General features: G+C 26.3%; 1 protein-coding gene and 2 non-coding genes across 3 annotated transcripts; 1 reads left to right on the top strand and 2 right to left on the bottom strand.

The window, feature by feature from the left end:
• Positions 1–1,959: 1,959 nt before the first annotated feature.
• On the bottom strand, positions 1,960–22,218 carry LOC122498085 (nuclear pore membrane glycoprotein 210). Its single transcript, XM_043605642.1, has 14 exons — positions 21,955–22,218; positions 19,916–20,187; positions 19,580–19,803; positions 19,345–19,485; positions 13,683–16,049; positions 9,345–10,322; positions 6,426–6,761; positions 6,066–6,284; positions 5,624–5,879; positions 5,303–5,544; positions 5,047–5,196; positions 2,893–3,019; positions 2,672–2,728; positions 1,960–2,506 (listed from the first exon to the last, which is right to left on the bottom strand). Exons 1-14 carry the CDS (start codon positions 22,131–22,133, stop codon positions 2,316–2,318), a joined length of 5,739 nt encoding a protein of 1,912 aa, XP_043461577.1. The 5' UTR covers positions 22,134–22,218; the 3' UTR covers positions 1,960–2,315.
• LOC122498205 lies at positions 3,298–3,416 on the bottom strand. The gene has a single exon (XR_006301210.1). It is a non-coding gene; the product is annotated as a 5S ribosomal RNA (ribosomal RNA).
• On the top strand, positions 20,625–20,743 carry LOC122498206. The gene has a single exon (XR_006301211.1). It is a non-coding gene; the product is annotated as a 5S ribosomal RNA (ribosomal RNA).
• Positions 22,219–22,423: the final 205 nt, after the last annotated feature.

Below are 22,423 nucleotides of genomic sequence, written 5' to 3'. Positions count from 1 at the left end.
ATAAACTGAAATGTTTTTAAAAAACGAACCCTTTTTTAATTTTTAATTAACAAATTTGAGCTGTATCATATTTTCTATTATAAATAAACTGATTTATTTATTGTTTTTATATTTTTTATAATATATAATTTTATATATTTTATTTTATACAAAATATAAATCATATTTTATTTTTATTTAATAATACAAAATTTCCACAGTTGGCATCTATTTTTGTTTATAAACAAAATATAAACATTTTATTGAGTTTTAAGGGGGGAGACTTCGACTACATTTTTAACTACATCAAGAAAATGATTTAAATCGTCCACAAAATTATTTTTATAGTAATTTTTTTTTGAGAGGAAATCAATCGTTAAAAAATATTCTCTGACCCTTTTTAGATTTTTATTTTTCTTAAAAATTGGTAGATTTTAAAATCCATTCGTATTTGATTTTTACAATTTTTGAAGCATTTTTTTATTTAAAAAAAACATTGTTTTCATTGTTTTCATTGTTTTTTTGAAAATAATAAAGAATAAAATTTTTTTTACAAAAAAATGTTTATAAATAAAAAAATTGATTTTGACTGTTTTTCAAGCACTTTTTTATTTTAAAAAACATTCTTTTTACGTTGAAAATACAAATTATACAATTATTTTATAATAGAAATTCACTTGTTTATTTTTCAAATCATAATTTTATCACAATTTTTTTATATTTTATAATTTTTATTTTAAAAAATTATGATTTGAACAAAGTAAAAAAAATAAATAAGTGAATTTCCATATAAAAAAAAATTAATAACAATAGTATTTTACTGAATTTTTAATCTTAAAACAATGTTTTTTTGTCAAAAAAAATGCTTCAAAAATTGTAAAAATAAATTTTTTGTGCAGATACAAAAACATATTTTTTGCAAAATTACGCATTTATTTTCAAATCCTATCAATTTTTAAGAAAAATAAAAATCCAAAAAGAGTCAGAATTTTTTCTGACCATTGATTTCCTCTTAAAAAAAAATTCTATAAAAATAATTTTATGGAAGATTTAATTCATTTTCTCGATATAGTTAAAAATGTAGTCGAAGACTCCCCTTAAAAACTATCGATTGACATTTAATTTTTTCCTTATTAAATATAATTTTGTAGCAAAATAATCATTTTTTTTCCTTAAAAACAAAAAATGACTTTAGTAAATAAATATCCGAAGATATTTTTGTTTTCTTTATAAAACTTAAATGCTAAAAAAATACACTACTTTTTTTTAAAGAAGTTCCTATGAAAGAAAAGAAGAATATTTTGTAAATTCTTCAGAAATCGAAAAAATTAATTAGAGAAAAAAAGTTAATGTACCAAACGACTATTTACGAAAAACGAATTTGAGAAACACTTGAGAATTGAATTTTCCGCAAAATGATCAAGTATTAAGAAACTAATGAGGTAAACTTACGGAAAGCATGAAAAAAGAAAGATTTCAAACAAGTTGAAGAACTATATAGTTAAATATTAAAAAAGATTCGAAGAAAATATTCAGAGTTCTAAGTGAACATTAGAAGCTTCACTCGTTAGATATTTTAACACTTTTTCGTAATTACATTTATACAGAGTTCCATTCATCGATTGAAATCAGTATAACAATTTATTACCTTTGATAACAAAATAATTTTCAATTTAATGAAAATCCTGGTTATTCTCGATTTCGACCGTTGGTGGTTTTTAGAATACATTACTTCTTTTTTTTAACAAATGTACAAAACCTTAATTAGTAAATTGCTGCTCACATTTTGTCTATTAGGGAAAAATCGCTTGGAAATTATTTAACAAGACAACTTTATATTTCAGTGCTCAAAAATCTCTTTTAAAGAGTATTTCGATTCTTATTTTTACACTTTTTAATAATTAAAGTTTCCATTTGTATAAAGCTTATAATTTTCTACGTGTAAAAAAAAGATTTATTACTTTTCATAAACTGTTTAAAAATCATAAACTCTATTCAAATACAACTTCTAATGGTTTAGAGTGTCAAAAACTGTTTCTTGTTTCCAATTTTTATAAGAAAAATGGAAAATATAAAGTTGGAACAATTCTTTCGTTGACTGTGGTTCCAAAGACAATTTTTCCGAGAAGACAATTGAAAGTCGAAGATTTAACGATTTTTAGTATTTTCACAAAAACACTGGTTTCATTTTCAAATACTATGAATAAAAAAAAATATATATACTTATTAGCCATTGGTCAATATTTTATGAAATTGTTCATAGCTTTATATATAAAAAAAAGATTGTCAGTCTTTTCGAATTAGCCTATAAAAATGATAAGTACATTATTACATACTTAGGGTGTATGTAATGTCGTATTTCTTCTTGGCGTGAATAAACTTCGTGGGTCACCGTAAACAGGTTCAAAAGCCGAGAAAGGTCTCAAAGGTGACGAAGGCGATCGTTGTCTTGTAGTATTTGAGGTATTGTTCAAATTTGGAGAACAGGGACTAGTCGATTTTCTCAAAGGCGGCGGGCATTTTTCAGCTGAAATCAAAATTCAATATTTTACCAGATCTAAAAATAACTATTTTCTAATGATATATAAAACTTAAAAAATTGTATATTAAACTAGAAACTTTTCGTAACTTGTCCTAAAAGTATTTTTAAATAAAAATTTAATAATTATAAAATAAACATTTTTCAACGTACCAAATATGTTTCTATTTTTCACGTTCAAATCCACATTGGCCATTTTATTTTTCCAAACTGAAAATAAAAGAAAGAGTTGAATTATAAATTTCATTAAAAATTGCTTATTATTTAAAATAATAAAATTAGATTAATAAAATAAACAATAAATAAATTAAATTAAATAAGTTTTTATCGAAAATGGAGTTTTTTAAATTCTGGTTGAAATAAGTTGAACTTACAGTGAAAGAAGGTTATAAATAATACGATGAAAACTCCTAAGGTGTATCGATGGAAGTAAACGTAATCAAGCCAATGGATTCCTGAGATGTGTGCATATTGTTCGTATCTCGGCAATCGAATAAATAGCTGAAATTCAAATAAAAAATAAACAATCATTTTCGAATAAGTTTTTCTCTACACACAGAAATGTTTTCCAAAATTTGCCAACGAACAGTGGACACGTATCTTCTTAGTTATCTAAATCCAAAAGAATGCCCAATTTTTTAAATAAACATTTAGGCTTGAGTAGAAAAATGAAAATATTTTTTAAGATTAAACGTAATTTTCGATATAAAAATTTTTGGAATTATGATTCATAAACAATTTACTGGGAAAAATGTTAATAAAAAATAAAAAAAAAATGAAGCCAACACCACGCGGTATTCCCAAGCGGTCACCCATCCAAGTACTAACCGCGCTCAACGCTGCTTAACTTCAGTGATCGAACGAGAACTGGTGCACCCAGCGGGATTTGAGCGTTGGTTGTACATAAAATTTTCACCAATGAATAAAATGTTGCACTGGAGAATTTATATTATTGTATTGGAATTTTTTACTATTTTTTAACAAGAGGCAATTAAAACAAAATTCTTTTCAATGAATTTTTAATTAATATGATTTCCATTTAACCAAATTCCCTTAGTAGAACATTTTTTCGTATTCAAGATTTTCTTACATTACGTCAAATTTTAATTTATCGAAATTTTCATTTGCTAGAATTTTTATTGAATAGAATGTCATTAGACGAATTCTTAATAGACATAAAAAACATTAAAATTATTAAATAAAATTTCTAGCATATGAACATTCTAATAAATAGAATTTGTATTAAATAGAAATTCAGAAAAATCACAAAAATTAATTTCTGTATTTTATTTCCCAATTTTTTTTTAATTTTTCAATTTTTTTTCTTTTTCAATTCAATTCTAAATTTTAACAAAAATGCAATAATTTTCTAAATTTTAATTTTGGCACTTTAACAGTTTTACAATTAAAATTTCCAAACAATTAAATTTAAAAATCTTTTAAAATTTATTTATTACTAAAGATTTATAATATAACGCTTCTAATAGGTATTCAATTATTATCTAAAATTTTACCTGTAATTCAATTTTAAATCAACTCTTATTTTTTAAACTTGAATTCTTTCGAAGAATTTTAATACAATTTTTAAGAATATAATTGCAATTCAATTCTTATATAGAATTTTATTAAAATTTTTGAAAATAATTGAATCACTGAGAAGAATTTTATATAAAAATAATTGAATTCTTGTGAAGAATTTTATTAAAATTCTTTTAAATAATTGAATTCCAGCGAAAAATTTTATTATTTGTGAAAATAATTTAATTCTTGCACAGATTTTTCTAAAACAGTTTTAAATAATTGATTTCTTGCAATAAATTTATTGCAAATTCTATTTTAAAAAGTTGAATTTTTCTGAAATTTTTATTATTTATGAAAATAATTTAATGTTTTATGTAGAAATTTATCAAAAAATTTTTTTTTTAAATAATTGAATACTTTTTGCAGAAAGAAACTCTTTTTGGAAATTTTATTGAAATATTAGATATTGCAAATAATTGAATTTTGAAAATTTTTTGAAAATAATTGAATCGTTTCTAGGAATTTTATTAAAATTCTTTTAAATAATTGATTTTTTTTCGAAAACATTTATGAAAATTGTATTTTAAATAATTGGATTCCTTTAAAAATTTTATTACTTATGAAAATAATTAAATTTCTGCAAAGAATTTGACTAAAATTATATTAAAAATAATTCAATTCCAGCAAAGTATTTTATTATTTATGAAAATAATTGAATTTCAGCAAAGAATTTGATTATTTATGAGAATAATTGATTTATTACAATTTTTTAACGATGAATTCAATTAAAATATTTTTGAAAGTAATATAATTAAAATAATTAGATATTGAAAATTATAACCTGGGATTGGAAAAAATATTTTGAATTCAGGTAATTTAGAAGATGTGCCTATTGTAAGTTGGCAAATTTTGTAAATAGTATTTGTGATTGGACTATAAATTTTTGTGACAAAAATTTACATACAAATTTCTACGGTAATTTTTGAAATATAAAAAATAGTTCTTACCGAAATGTTCTGCTTCGTTAATTCATTGCTGATTAGAATCTTTTTCCCTTGAATATCGTCATGGGTGTGCATAAGACTCAATTTATATTGGAAAAGATGCTTGGAAATAAACTGCTGACCACTGATTGTAATATCATCTGGAGTCTCAATCTATAAATAATTTGAAAAAAAATTACAATAAACCTTCGCTTGAAAATTATTGACTACTAATTATTAATTATTGTCTATTAATACGAAATGAAACGTGTCTACTTACTGTTATTTGCTCCAAAACGTAGGGCAAACCATAAATTTCCAGAAAAGCGGTTGGCATTGACGAAGTTGGTAAATTTGTAAATACGACTTCTTTAATTCCAATGTAAATTAATGGCAGATAATTTATTTCCACAGGATTTCCCTCCATGTCTTTGCTGACGGCGTTCACTTGAAGACGAACTTCAGTTGTACTTGAAATCAAATTTGGCGTCCCCACGGGAATCACATCACAGTAGTAGAAACCTGATGAAATTGCAAAAAATTGAGGATATAATTGCAAAAAGATTGTTAGTCAGTAAAAAACTGAGGAGGAATTATTTACCAGTAACTATGTCGAATCGAGGTTTAGCTATGAAGAAATCTTTAACTCCAACATGAACATTCGCAGGAATAAATTGTATGGTGCACGTGAAGGGATAGGAAGTCAAAGAAAATGAAGTTTGTGTTCGACATCCACTCAATCCTCGGGAAAATACATTATTTTCCTTAATTCCTTCATCCTTGCCTCTAATTACCAGAGGTATGCTGAATACTTCCAGTCCGGTTATGTTTTTGCCCCTCAATTGAATTAACGTTATCTATTTGAAAATTTTTTTAATAATTAATAATTAATTATTTTTAACTAAAATGAATTCTATTCGTTTTCAAATTTTTGATTTATTTTTCAATAAGCAACATTCCAAACTTTACTTTTAAGAATAAAAAATTAATAAAAAAAAGTGAATATATTCATAACTGGGTCGTTAATTTCTTTGTAAAGTTACCTTCGCAACTGGAAGAACATTAATTTCTATTTCATCTTGTAAATGGGTCGTCAGACTGTGCTTGATGAAAGCTTGACCTGCATTGCGAGCTTTTCCAATTCCGGAGATTGGATCCACGGCGACGATTTCAGACGCTGAAGATTGCCAGATTCCTGGTTCGCCATCGGAAGATGAAAGAGGCATCGAGAAGCAAATTACATCGCCGACACTTACAGTTGCCTAGTAAGAAGACAAAAAAATAATTAGTAAATAAAAATGCTGTTTACTAACTTGAATACTTTAGCCCAGTCAGACGAGGCTTTTAATAATCAAGTTTCTATTTCTTTACATCATTTTGCTTTTAAAAAAAATTAAATTTACCTTTGTTGGGAAATGAATATCTCCAATTATAACAGACACATAATCGAACATTCCATTCGGATATTTCTCATTATAAATTTTAATAATCGATTTTCCGTTCTCTAAAAATTTGCCCAATAGGAGATTATTATTTCCGGGTATGAATGTCACTAAATCGCCTCTGTTTACAAATGTTTTGAAACTCGTGTCAGCGGCGTGGAATTTCGAACCGACGTTGTCGAAAAATTCTACGATATAATCCAGTTCCATTCCTTTTGGTAGCATATTTAACTCCTCGCCTAATCTTGTTCGAATGTTTGATTTCAGTGACAACATCATGTAATGAACTGGTTTTACCTTTAATAAAAATAAAAAGACAATTCATCAGACTTCGCACTCGATAATTAATTTTAAAAAAGTAGTTTTCAAACTAAAAAAAGTAGTAAAAAAAGTAGCTATCGAAAAATTAAACTTGACGACCAAAAAAACTAATTTTAGAAACTTCACAAAACTGACAAAAATTCCATTCTATATTTTATTTTCCTGACTTTTTCCTAATTTTCATCGCAAAAATATTAATTCCTTTCTTATCCTGCTAATAAACTAAATTGATATGATACGAATTTTATTATTCATGAAACAATTTCAATATTTTTTAAAATAATTTAATTCTTGCGAAGAATTTTATAAAAAATTTTAAATAATTCATTTCTTTTGACTAATTTTATGCAAATTCTAATTGAAACAATTGAATTCCTGAGAAATTTTTATTATTCATGAAAAGAATCGATTTCATACGAAGATTTTTACAAAAATTTTTTTATATAATTGAATTCTTTTTGGAAATTTAATGAAAATAGTAAATATTAAAAATTATTGAATTGCGAAAAGTTTTTAAAAATAATTAAATTTTACAAAGAATTCAATTAAAATTTTTGAGAATAATTGAATGTCTGTGTGGCATTTTATTAAATTTTTTTTGAAAATAATTGAATTCTTGCGAACGATTTTATTAGAATTTTTTAAAATAATTGAATTTTCAAGAATATTATTGAAATAATTGAATTTTGCAAAGAATTTTATTAAAATGCCTCAAAATAATTGAATTTTCGGGCATAATTTTGTTATTTATCGACATAATTGAATTCTTTCGAAGAATTATTTATGTAAATAATTAAATTCTTGGGAAGAATTTTATTAAAATCTAAAAGAATAATTGAATTAATTCAAAAAAATTTAATTAAAATTGTATTTAAAATAATTGATTTCTTTCGAACAATTTTATTAAAATATTTGAAAATAATTGAATTCCTGGGAAAAATTCTAATATTTTTGTAAATAATTGAATTCTTCAAAAGAAATTATAAAAAAATTTTTTTAAATAGGTAATTGATTTTTTCGAGGAATTGAAATTGAAATTTTTAATGAATAATTACATTTTTTGAACAATTTCTGAAAATTTGTATTAAAAATAATTGAAATCCTGCGATGAATTTTATTATTTATGAAAATAATTGAATAGTTGCGAAGAATTTTATTAAAATTTTCAAAAATAATTGAATTCCTGAGAAGAATTTTTATTATTTACGAAAATAATTGAATTCTTGTAAATTTTTTTAAATAATTGAATTCAATTCATTGAAAAAACGTTTTTTTAAATAATTGATTAAGAATAATTACATTTTTTTAGCAATTCCTGCAAAATTGTATTAAAAATTGAAAAAATTTTATTAAAATTTTCAAAAATAATTGAATTCCTGAAAAGAATTTTATAAACATTGTTTTAAATAATTAATTTTTTCGAATAATAATAAATATTATGAAAATTTTATTTTAAATAATTGAATAATTCTTGTGGAAAACTTCATTTTGGAAAATAATTGAATTTCCAGGAAGAAATTTATTACTTTTAAAAATAATTGAATTTTTGAGATGAGTATTGTTATTTATGAAAATAATTGAATTTTGCAAAGAAATTTATTAAAATATCTCAAAATAGTTGAATTTTCGGGAATAATTCTGTTATTTATCGACATATTTGAATTATTGCAAAATATTTAAAAAGAATTGAATTTCAGTCAAAAATGTTGTTACTTTTGAAAATAATTGAATTCTTCATAAGAATTTTTTAAACGTTTTCGAAATATAATAAATATTATGAAAATTTTATTATAAATAATTGAATTCTTATAAAAAACTTTATTTATGAAAATAATTGAATTTTTCGTTTAATTAAATTAAAATAGTATTAAAAATAATTGAAATTCTTCGATAAGTTTTATTAATATTTATGAAAATAATTGAATTCTTGCTTAGAATTTTATCAAAATTGTTTTTAAAAAATTGAATATTCATAAAAAATGTTATTATGTATTAGTGAAAAAAAATTGAATTATTGTGAAGAATCTTATAAAAATTTGGTTAAATAATTGATTTTTTTGAAATTGAAATAATTGAATTCCTGTGGAAATTTGATTATTTATGAAAATAATTGAATTTTGGATGAATTTTATAAATTTTTTTAAAAATAATTGAATTGTTTTGCGAAATTTGATGAAAATACTAGATATTGAAAATAATTGAATGTCGAATATTATTTGAAAATAATTCAATTGTTTTAAAGAATTTGATTATAATTTTTTCGAATAGTTTTTTGTTTTTTTGAATTAGAGAATTTAAAGTAGTGGAAATTCTAAAAAAACAGAATTAGTAGCTTTTAGTGGCTGATATTTAAAAAAAAGTAGTTTGCAGATGTTTTCGTTCTTATTCATTCAATACTGGTGCTAGATAATCCTCATTACGTGCAACAAATTTTCTTTATTATTTTCTATTTATACTTAAAGTTGTGTTGATAGAAATAGAATTAAAAAAATACATTATTTATCAACTTTGAAAAGATTGAAAATGGAAAAGAAAAGAATTAAAAAACTTTATACTCACATCAATGATGACGGTTAAAGTCTGCTTCAAACTGTACCCCTCGACATTTGTTATCGAAATCACCGTTCTTCCGTAATTCTCTCCAGATTTAACGACTCCATTTTTATCAACAGTAACCATTTTGGACGCCTGTGTTAAAGCATTTGGATCCTCAGCTTCAACACTATGAGGTCCGCTTGTAAGAATTTTAAAAGACGTCACTCCGTATTTATCTCGATTAGTTTGCAACTTGAAGACAGAATTTGGCGCCATTAAAATGACCGCCGACTCACTTTCCACATCATCGTAGCAAAGTTTCAGCTCCTCAAATATCTCAACCTTAACAAAAGCTTTGTAAATTCGTTCGGCAGTACATCCGCTTGAGTGATGACAAGGAGTAGAGACATTCAAAAATATAGTTGCAGTTCCCGGCGAATTGGCCTTGGCGCGAAGTGAAACATCGTTCTGATATCTCATATTGATTCCAGTCCCTTCGTACATATTGTGAAGACTCAACAAGGAAAGATCGCTCGACATCCACGAGAAAGAAAGAGGCGCTTTCATCGAACCGATAATCAGTGGTGTTAAACTGTCAGGTATTCCAAAGGCCCAGACGGGAATCGTTGCGCCGACTTTAATTCTCGTTGTCGGCACCATGACTTTAACTTCTTCGAGATTTGTCACGTGGATATCGGCATAATCCTGCGAGTAGACTATTCTATTTCCTTTAGAATTGAAGCCAATTGCTCTTGCTATAATTCGTGTCTCTCCAATTGATTTCCCTTCCAGAATTCCATTGCGATTGATACTGCAAATTTCGTCGTTTCCCACCGAGTATTCGATTTCTGCACCTTTTGGTCCTCCAGTGACTGTAACTTGATAGATGGTGCCAACTAGGTTGGTTAAATTCTTCGGTGTCAGTTTTAGGGGAGGAAAGACTTGAATTAAAAATGGTTCGCTTCGAATTTCGTCGTCGCCTTCGCCGCTACTAAAAGTCACCTGTGAATTTTAATTCAAAATTTTTAAATTATTATTTATGATGCGTAGGAAATATATTATAGTCTAAGAGCTAGAGACACTTTTGGTCAAGGGTTTTTGATAACACTTTCTATCAAAACAATCTAAAAATTACTACTAAGGTATTCACCTTTACAGGCTTCACAGTGTCCCTAAAAAATATTTTAGGGGAAATAGGGGACTGAAAATTAAAAAATCGGAGATTTTTAGGGGATCATAAAAATTGATTAAATAAAGATAAAAATATAATTTATTTATACAGGGTTGCCACAAAAATTTAACTTTATTTTTCCCTGACCCTAAAAAATATTCTAATTCACGACAAAAATTATTAGATACTCAAAAAAGTGTTTTATTAAATTTATTTACAAATTTCTTCAAAAATTAAATTATTCTAAAACATCAGTAGTTTTATTCACAATAAATATTTAATCATTCTTTTTCATTGGAATTAAGATTTTCAAATTCAAACCTTTTTGAAATTCAACAACTTATAAGAATAATTATTATAAAACATGAAGAAATCGATCACTCCGAGTCTTCGACTCGGAGCAATCGATATCTTCATGTTTTATAATAATTAAAGATGACCGACTGACAAAATCATTATTTTATTATTATAAGAATATTTTTACTGTAATTTCTTCAAAATTATTTCTATCATTTCAATTAAATTAACATTTTCTAGAATTTTTAACTAAAATTCTACTTTAAATCAATAACATCAATTATTATTCAATTAAACTTTTTCAAAAAAAAATTAATTCTACAGAATTGTAGTTAAAAGTACGAAAAATAATAATTTAATTCTAATCAATTATTTAAATACAAAAATAAGTAACATTGAATATTTCTTAAAATTTAATTTTTACGAAGAATTGTAGTAACAACTTTTGAAAATATTTAATTTCTTTTAAGGAATTTAATTAAAATTTTAATGAAATTTATTATATTGAAGAATTTTATAACAATTTTTGAAAATAATTGAAAACTTTTTGAAGAATTTTATTAAATTTTTTAAAAATAATTGAATTCCCGAGAAGAATTTAAATAATAATTTTTGAAAACAATTGAATTCATGAGAAGAATTTTATTAAAATTTTTGAAAATAATTGACTTATTGAGAAGAATTTTTAAAAAGTTTTTGACAATAATTTAATTCTTGAGAAGAATTTCCCTATCTATTTATAAAGATAATTTAATTCTTGACGAGAATTTAAAAAAAATTTCGAAAATAATTTAATTTCTGCAAAGTATTTTATTACTTTTCAAAAGAATTGAATTCTTGTGATGAATTTTGATATTTATCAAAATAATTGAATTTTGGAAAAAAATTTATTAAAATTCCTTAGAATAATTGATTTTATGGGAAGAATTTATGCGATTTTGTTCTTTATCAAGCTAATTGAATTATTTTGCAAAATTACTTAAAAATTTTTGAAAATAATTGATTTTCTGCGACGAATTAAATGTCATTTATGAAAATATTTGAATTATTGCAACGAATTTTATTGTTTTATTGAATAATTGAATGTTTCTCAAAATTGAATTCTTTTCTCAAGTTTTAATAAAATTTTTAATAATTTTTACATTTTTTAAAGAATTTATTTAAAATTGTATTAAAAATATTTGAAATTCTGCGATGAAAATAATTGAATTCGTAAATGAAATTTTATTGTTTATGAAAATAATTGAATCTTTTCGTAGAATTGTATCAACAAGTTTTATCTATAATTAAATCTGTTGATAAATTTTATGAAAATAGTAAATATTTAAAAACATTAAATGGGAAAAAAAATTGAATTTTTGGCGAAAAATTTTGCAATTTATAAAAATAATTGAATTCTTGACGTGATATTCATTAAAATTTATAAAAATAATTGAATTCGTGCAAAGTATTTTATTAAATTTTGTTTAAATAATTAAAATTTTACCAAGAATTTAATAAAAATTTTTGACAATATAATTTATTATATTAAAGAATTTTATAACAATTTTTGAAAACAATTGAATTCATGAGAAGAATTTTATTAAAATTTTTGAAAATAATTGACTTATTGAGAAGAATTTTTAAAATTTTTTTGCCAATAATTTAATTCTTGAGAAGAATTTTCCTATCTATTTATGAAGATAATTTAATTCTTGACGAGAATTTTTAAAAAAATTTGAAAATAATTTAATTTTTGCAAAGTATTTTATTACTTTTCAAAAGAAATGAATTCTTGTGATGAATATTGATATTTATCAAAATAATTGGATTTTGGGAAAGAATTTTATTAAAATTCATTAGAATAATTGATTTTATAGGAAGATTTTATGCGATTTTGTTCTTTATCAAGCTGATTGAATTATTTTGCAAAATTACTTAAAAATTTTTGAAAATAATTGATTTTCTGCGAGGAATTAAATGTCATTTATGAAGATATTTGAATTATTGCAATGAATTTTATTGTTTTATTAAATAATTGAATGTTTCTCAAAATTGAATTCTTTCCTCAAGTTTTAATAAAATTTTTAATAATAATTGCATTTTTCAAGGAATTTATTAAAAATTGTATTAAAAATATTTGAAATTCTGCGATGAAAATAATTGAATTCGTAAATGAAATTTTATTATTTATGAAAATAATTGAATCTTTTCGTAGAATTGTATCAACAAGTTTTTTCTATAATTAAATCTGTTGATAAATTTTATGCAAATAGTAAATATTTAAAAACATTGAATTGCGAAAAACTTTTAAAAATAATTGAAATCGTTGCCAAGAATTTTATTTAAATTTTTGAGAAAATAATTGAATTTTTGTCGAAAAATTTTGCTATTTATAAAAATAATTGAAATCTTGAGATATTCATTAAAATTTATAAAAATAATTGAATTCGTGCAAAGTATTTTATTACTTTTTAAAAAATTGAAATTTTGCCAAGAATTTAATTAAAATTTTTGACAATAATTGAATTCTTGTGAAGAATTTTGATATTTATCAAAATAATTGAATTTTGGAAAAGAATTTCATTGAAAATACTTAAAATAATTGATTTTATGGGGAGAATTTTGTTGGTTATCAAGACAATTGAATTCTTTTGCAGAATTACTTAAAAATTATTGAATATTTCCCCTATTTCCAGCGACGAAAAAAATTGGGGAAATTTTCAAAGTAGGGTACACGTTTAGGGGCCAAAATTGAATAAAAGTGACTTTTAGGGAAATAGGGGACAGACTGTGAAGCCTGCAAATTTCATTAGCAGGAAAAGATAGAAATTTATATTCGCCACCTTTTCTATTTTATGCATCACGTTCGCAAATCTATTCTGCTCAGGAGTTAAAGAATTAATAAAACTCACCTGAGTTTCTCCCTCTTCAAGTCCATGAACCATATAAATTATTTCACTGAACGGATGATCCCCCTGCTCACTTGCAGGCGCTTTCTTCACTTCAATAAATCTATTTTCAATCTCCACTTTTATTGCCAACGCGTCTAAGAATGGCAGTACCATCGACTGACCATTAGTGTCATACATCTTCAAAGCAGCAGCAATGCATTTTCCTTTCTCAACTTTATTCACAGCTTCGACCTCGAGATTCGCAAGTTGTTGAACTTGAATCACAGCTTCTGCCGGAGCCGACGCAAGACACAGGTCAATCAAAGTAATTCTCAAAGTTCCAAATCTTCTCGGAACAACAGTAATGGTTCTCGAAGGTTCAACGTATCGAATGTCCGCAATATCCTCAGAGCTGAGAAGAAATTCATAAAATCCAGAGCCTTGATTCACTTGCAAAAAATATTTACTACTCGGATCGTTTAACACCTTAAGTTCATTCGGCGTGATACTCGTGTCATTCACAAGAATAATATTAATCGTCGCTTCAATCAAGGGCGTAGTCAAGATTCCTCTTTCGTTTTCAGTCGGGAATGGCGGCCACTCCGGAGATATTCTCAACGAAGAGAGAACATTTTTCTGATAACCCGTGACTTTCGCTTTCAACACTAAGGTTTCGGAGAATAACTTCGAAGTGATACGCTGGTAGTGATTCCCCGGAAGCAGAACATTGTAGTCTTCAAAAGGCGCCTCGAGGGTTCCGACCGGAATGTCTATTTCGCCCCCAGTTTGCGGTTTCATTGTCCATTCGATATTCAAACTGGTAATGTTGTCCAGTTTCTTTCCATCCTCGTCCTTGACAATTACCAAGAGTTGTAACACTTGATTACTGTGGGTCATAATTTTGTTCGAATTCTGTTTCATGGGACAATTTTCACTGTTCTTGAATTCCGGTTGCAGGAAAATGTATCTCGGTTTTGCGCAAATCACCCGAATGGTTGCGGTGGCTTGGGTCATTTTGCAAGTTGGGAATAGGGGAATATTCGAGACAGTGAAAGTGAGGATACTCTCGCCAAGCTGTCGGCAAACGACTTGGAAAACGGATATGTCGGGGTCGGTCAGTTTTTCTTCCATAACGTCCACGATTTCGTTCTCAGAGACGGTCATTTCTCGCCGATAGCCGTCGAGCTTACCGGACCAGGGATAAGGTCCGCCTTTGAAGATGACTCTTCTGGAGGAGCCGACGGCTAGGACGCTTTCGCCACTGTCCGGATGGACGACAACGAGGGGATCGTAAGCGGAGACGGTGATATTGTCCATGAGGTAAAGACCATTTTTGTTATACGTGACAGTGATTGTAGAAGTTCCGGTGTTGAGGCTAACAACCGCCAAAGCAGCGCAAGCGATGCCGACCGGCTGAGTAACTTCAGTTTCATTGTAGACGAAATTCCCGTCCGGGATATAAACCTCAAAAGGCAGGTCTTTACAATCGCTGAACGGTATTTGCTTCACTTCGGCGCCGTCGATCATCTCGCCATAAAGAGCAATGTGCAAGAAGATTGGTTCCCCAATTGCGGCCTCCATGTTATACTGAATTATTTCCAGTTTCGTGGGGTCGAGGATATGAACCTTCGCCGTGTCCCGATTGTAAGGATTGCGAACCATCGAAGCCGTCACGTCGGCACTGCCCTTCTGCAGAACCTTGATGGCGCCACTTTGCGACACTGTCGCTATCGAAGGCTGTCGACTGCTCCAAACGAAGGATCCGTCACCGCCACTCGCCTTTAGAGTCATGTCGGACTTTGTCTTGCTCTGCGGATCCCAGGGAAGAGCCAGCGTTTGAGGATGAACGATAACTGGCGAATGAATCGTGAGTTCGGCCCGAGTTGTCAATTCCGGTGTCTGGGCAATCTTCCTTCCACTTTGATCAATCACTCCGTGCAAGGTCGCCTTTACGATTGTCGTACCCATTTGAATCGGAACAACAATTGCGTAGGTGCCATTTTGGGTTGTCAACTTCCTCTCGAAATATTGATCTTCAGTTTCTAGGGTTACTTCCGCGCCTTCGCCGATAAAGAATTTGTGATCCCGACTGTCGTAGAAGTCAACGACAATTTCATGCGTCTGTCCTAGAATCAATGACCAACTTCGGTGGGGAAGAACTGTCAGAGTTATGTACGCCACGTCGCTTATGCTGACAGACGCAGTTGGTAGAATTACTCCGTACTCTTCATGAACGTTCTTGTCGTGCAGGGATATTTTTGTTCTTCCACGTGCAAGAGCGTAAATACTTCCACGATCGTTGTTGATCTCAATGAGGTTTGAATTCTCTGCTGCTAGGTAATATTCACTGGAAGCAAGGTGTATTTCCTCCAGTCGGCCTTGATGAACCTGTTAAAAATTTTATACATTATAATCTCAACTTAGTTTTTAGCACTTTTAATTATTCCAGAGTTGCCACAAAAATTTAATTTTCCTTTTCCCTTATTTTCAAACTTTTTCCTGACCGATTTGAACTAATATTCTTCTTTAAATGGATTGTTTTTAATAATTTTAGAAAAAGTTCTTTGAGAATCTTCAAATTTGCTTGTTTACAATTCAATTTTACAAAATTTGAATTATTCGTAAATTCATCAATTAAATATTTATTAGAAAATAAAAACTGCAAATAATTTCAAAAAAAAAAATCCAAACTTTTTAAAAAAATTAATTCCTCTGAATTGTTATAGTTAAAAATATGAAAAATTCAGATTTTCAAAGATTTTAATTTGACAACTGTTTACATTCAGGATTCCTACAGAAATCCGAATTTAAAATTCCATACCTTTTCCATGATTTCCAGGTCAAATTTTGACGAAATTCCAGTGGAATTTTAAATCTAATTTCATTATTTTTGAGCTCTTAAAAAACACTTTACTTATTAAATAGTCTCGACTCTTTGGTAAAAATTCTAAAATTATCGAAAATTATCAAAAATTCAAAAAACCGAATTTCTTAAAATTCAACATTTTTTCTTCTTTTTTATGGCATTTAGCTTCATTATTTTTGTGCTCTTGGAAAATACTTTACTTATTTAATAGTCTCGACTCTTTGGTAAAAAATCTAAAATTATCGAAAATTATCAAAAATTCAAAAATCCGAATTTCTTAAAATTCAACATTTATTCTTCTCTTTTATGCTATTTAGCTTTTTTATTATTTGAATTTCTATTCAAGAGAAAAAATGGAAAACAGGAAAAATTTAGAAACTTTTAAAAATTTCAGGCCTTTTCCATGATTTCCAGAAGCCTTCTAAAAACTCCATACTATTTCCATGATTTCCAGATTCTGTAGGAACCCTGTCATTTAAAAATGACCTTATTTTTAAAAAAATAAAAATATATATTTAAAAAATTCAACTAATTTCAAAAAAATGTGAATTAAAATTTTTTTAAAAACTAAGTTCAACCAAATTTCTAATTAAATTCATTAAAAATGCAAATTTTCTTAAATTTCAATTATTTGAAACTTCAATTATTTTGAAATTCAATTATTTATGGAAATTATAAATGCAACTATTTCCTGACTTTTTCCCTGATTTCCAGACAAAAATTTCAACTTTTTCCCTGACTTTAAAGAATATTCTGATTCACTATAAAAATTATTAGATACTCAAAAAAATGTTCTATTACATTTATTTACGAATTTCTTTAATTAGAAAATTATTCGAAAACATCAATAACTTCTGTTTCAAATAATTATTTAATCATTATTATTATTCCATAGAAATTAAGATTCTCAAAAACTTTCAAATTCAAATCTTTATAAAATTAAACAACTTACAATAATTTAAATTTCCATAAAATTTTTCAAAAAAAATTGTAATCTAAATAAAATTTGTTTTTAGAAACTCAATTAATTTTTTCATAAATAATAAAATTTTACATATAAGATTTCAATTATTTTTAATACAATTTTAACTAAATTCCTCGAAAAATGTAATTATTTTCAAAATTTTTTTGCAAGAATTCAATTACATTTCACAAATAATGAAATTCTTCGCTGAAATTCAAATATTTTCAAAATCTACTGTTTTAATAAAATTTCTCAAAAGAATTCTAATATTTGAAATTAAAATGTAATAAATTATTTGCATAAATAATAAAATTTTTCATAGGATTTCAATTATTTTTAATACAATTTTAAATAAATTTCACGAAAAATGTAATTATTTAAAAAATTTTTTTTAATTCTTCGGAAGAATTCAATTATTAAATTTTTTTAACAATTTTGTAAAAGTTCCTTGAGAATTTTCAAAATCTATTTGTTTACAATTCAATTTTACAAAATTTCGATTATTAAGAAATTCTCCAATTAAATATTTACAAAATAAAAACTTGAAATAATATTGCAAAGAAAATTCGATTAAACTTTTTCAAAAAAATTAATTCTACTGAATTGGCAATTAAAAGTATGAAAAATTCCAATTTGCAAAGACTTTAATTATTACCCTTTTTAAAATTCAATGTATTTCTAAAAATTCACGCTATAATACTTTTAATATTAAATTATAATATAAAATTGTAAGTGAAATTCACTTTCTATTGAATGTTTATTAGAAAATTATTCGAGAATTCAAATTATTTAAATACAAAAATAAATAATTTATTGAATAATTGAATGTTTCATTAAATTGAATTCTCATAAAGAATTTTATCGAAATTTTTAAAAATAATTGAATTCTTTCGGCGAATTTTTAAAAAAATGTTAATAATAAATGCAATATTTTATCATTTTATTGAAAATTACATAAAAAATAATTGAAATTCTGCGATAAGTTTTGTTATTTATGAAAATAATTGAATTCTTGCAACGAATTTTATGACAAATTTTTTTTCAAGAATTGAATTCGTGAAAATGATTTTATTTGTGAAAATAATTGAATTCAGGAGAAAAATATTATTTTTTATGAAAATAATTCATTACTTGTGAAGAATTTTATTCAAATTTGTGTTTAAATAATTGAATTTCTCAGAATTGTTTAAAACTTTTTGAAAATAATTGAATTCAGGAGAAAAATATTATTTTTTATGAAAATAATTCATTACTTGTGAAGAATTTTATTCAAATTTGTGTTTAAATAATTGAATTTCTCAGAATTGTTTAAAACTTTTTGAAAATAATTAAATTCCATTGAGAAATTTCATTAAAAAATCGAAAATAATTCAAATCTGAAGAAAAATTATATTAAATTTCTTTAACATAATTGAATTCCTGTGAAAATGTTTATTTTTGAAAAGAATTGGAATCTTGCGAAGAATTTTATTGAAAATATTTGAATTTTATAAGAAAATTTATTAACTAAATCTTGTAAAGAATTTTGTCAACATTTTTTTAAATAATAGAATTTTTAAAAGAATTTTATTTAAATTTTTCGAAATACTTGCATTTTTCAGATTTTTTTTAATTTTCTGAATATATTTAAATTCTTTTGAGAAACTTCATTAAAAAACTAAAAATAATTGAAATTTTGTCAAGAATTTTATTATAAATTCTAAAATCTTAATTTTTTCAGTACTTTTAATAAAAATCCCTTACTTTTCCCTGATTTCTCTGACCAATTCTAATTTCCCTGACTTTTCCCTGTCCTATGGTACATAAAGATTTAAACAATTTTGATCAAGTTTAATAAATTATTTTCCACTTGCCTGCATTATTTTGTATGTAAAGCAGTCGTACATCATCATTGTCACATCGGATGGGATAATTATGAGATTGGCTACAACTATCAAGTCGACTTCAACTGGATGAACATGTTTGTATTCGTGATGAAGCAACTTTACAGAAACCTAGAATAAAGTCATTATATTTAATTTAAAGAAAGAAAGATATAGAAAACTTAAAAAATAATGTATTTTATTTGCTGCACGAGTCGATTAGTACCTTCGCTGCTCCAGTTTTGACTCCCTCCAGTAGAACAATATTTCCTCGCTTTCCGCTCGCGTCCAGCATTTCAACGGTATGAGGAGTTTCATAAGGAGATTCTTCAAAAGTCATAAATCTTAATACATTATTGGGTAAACTTTCACCCATCTTTGAACCTCTTTTATCGGCATTGCCGACGGCCCAAGAAAACTCAATGCCAGCAAGAGTTGTGAATTCATTTCCTGCGAATGTTTTAATGTAACTTAATTATCCATTTAGTATACACCTTTATAATTTAAAGATATTTTGCTTAATACGCTGTAGTTGGTTTAGGTACCCATTTTCTTTTCTTACCTTGCTCATCGTAAGCTCGAACTTCAAAAGCTTCTGGTGCTTCCTCGATGAACAGTTCCCTTGTTGTTGTAACCATATAAAGAGAGAAGATAGCATCAACTATCACATCGCATCTTAAGAAACTGCCATTATTAAGATCCTCTGCTAAAACAATTGCTGTATTTCTCGTCGGCTCTCTTGTCGTTGTTTGAACAATCACTGCTGATGAGCACATTCGATCATAGTTCTCGTTTATGGGAATTAATCGAACGATATCTGAACGGGAAGTTGACCTGTATAAAAATAATAAATAAGTGAAATTAATAGGAGTAGAAACAGTCCCTGTTGCAGACAAAAGCAGCATCAGGGTGGCCGCAAGATTGACTTTATCAATTTCCCTGACATTTCCCTGACTTTACTGACATGTGGCCACCCTGAGCATTTTTTAAGTTTCTAATTAAACATAATTAAAGATAAATAACGAAATGAGTAGAAAATGATCAAAATAATATATTATAATAAAGATAAGTTGGTTTTTTAAATAACTTTTCTTAAGGGGATGTCAAAGTCGATGCGATTTTCCCATTGAAGCTCAATGCAAAAATCCAATCGACTTTGACATCCCCTTAAATTAAAATCTCTTGTTAAAAAATAGTTGGTAAAAATTCAACTACAATTATATAAATTCTCCAGTGGAACATTTTATTCACTGGTGAAAATAATATGTTCAGCCAACGCTCAAATCAGGCTGAATTCACCAGTTCTCGTTTGATCACTGAAGTTAAGCAGCGTTGAGCGCGGTTAGTACTTGGATGGGTGACCGCTTGGGAATACCGCGTGGTGTTGGCTTCATTTTTTTTTAATTTTTCATTAACATTTTTCCCAGTAAATTGTTTATGAATCATAATTCCAAAAGTTTTTATATCGAAAATTACATTTAATCTTAAAAAATATTTTCATTTTTCTACTCAAGTCTAAATGTTTATTTCAAGAATTAATTTCTTAAAGTATTTTTAAGCTATTTATTTAAGTTTTTGAAGAAACTTTAATGATTAAGTTGCAGGAGTTTTTAATTTCTCTCTCAATTTTTCTAGATGACTGTGCAGCCAAAAACATATTGCACGAAAATAGAAAAATTAAACAATTTTTTTTCAAAACCTCTTTTAGGTGATAAAATCTCTCAAAAATATAAAATAATATTTATTTATATAGCAATAGACGTAGAATTTAATAAGTTTTTAAACAATACAAGAACCAAGTTTCTATGTCAGTTTTTAATAATAAAATATGTTAATTTAAGCTTTCTAGCATTTGGAAATTCTGACAAATAGAAATTGTACCTATTACCTAAATAGAAATTTTGACCAATTAAAATTTTACGTAATGTAAATTCTACCAAATAAACTTTTGATTATAAAAAGATGTTGTATTATGGAAGTTAGTTTAAATGAATATCATAGTAAATAAAAATCCACAGAACAAAAATTTCGGTTTAAAAAAATTCTGATAAACAAAATTTCCTATGTTTAGAAAATTATAGAAAAATTGCTTTATGGAATAATGCGCCCAAATTTTTTAGATAACTTATTTTTTACTATTAAAATAATTTAAGTCATCAAAAAAAGCAGCTGTCGCACAATTAGTTTGAATAAATAAAATTTTTAATAATATTCATGAATTTATATATTCGTCAAAAAACATATAACCTGAAAAATGAAACATTTTTCAAGTGTCCCTTTTCAATTATATTGAGCGTAATAAAAATGAAAAGCAAAAACTGTCAAAAGCATAAATATAATAAAATTATTATTCTTATCTCTGCAATCTGGGAAATGCAATTTTATTTCATAAATAAACAACTTTTCAAGTAAGAAAATAATAGTGATAATATGTGACAAGCAAAAAATATAAGAGGTTATGTAACAGAAAATATTATTTTGTGTCAGGGAAATAAGAAAACATTGAAACAAATCGAATATTTGGTATGAAACTAATTTTGAAAAATAGTTTTATTCATGAACTTAATCATTTTATGCAGTAAAATAACAACTTTCACTCACCATTGATAGCAGCCACCCTCGGTAACTTCGAGGGTAAAGTTGACAGGAAAATCATTGAAAACCGGTAATAAAACACGTGGAACATTCAGTCGATGTCTATCACTGTCAACTGATGCAAAAAATTTTACCACACACAATAAAAATACAATTATTTTCACAAAGTTTTGCGGTCCCGCCATAATTTCTTTTTTTATCTTTTTTTTTCCTACACTCACATGTCTCTCAGCTATAAATAAGCAACTGCGGTCGCCAGACTGCGGCTCCTGCGGCTCGAATAAGGTTAAGGAGTTTCTACAATAGAAACAATTCCCGTCGTTGTGAAAACGTTAAATGGAAAGCGTTTAAGGTGCATTCACACCTTTGTCGGTAGAAAAAAAATGTATCACCAATGACCAACCTGCTAACGTCGTTCGCGTCGTTCGCTAACGCAAAGCATGAGTTAGAAAAGGACAGAGGTATATATCTGTGT

This window comes from Leptopilina heterotoma, unplaced genomic scaffold, assembly GCF_015476425.1.
Source record: "Leptopilina heterotoma isolate Lh14 unplaced genomic scaffold, ASM1547642v1 Lhet_142, whole genome shotgun sequence".
NCBI lineage: Eukaryota > Metazoa > Arthropoda > Insecta > Hymenoptera > Figitidae > Leptopilina > Leptopilina heterotoma.
This window is presented reverse-complemented; position numbering and strand designations above follow the sequence as displayed.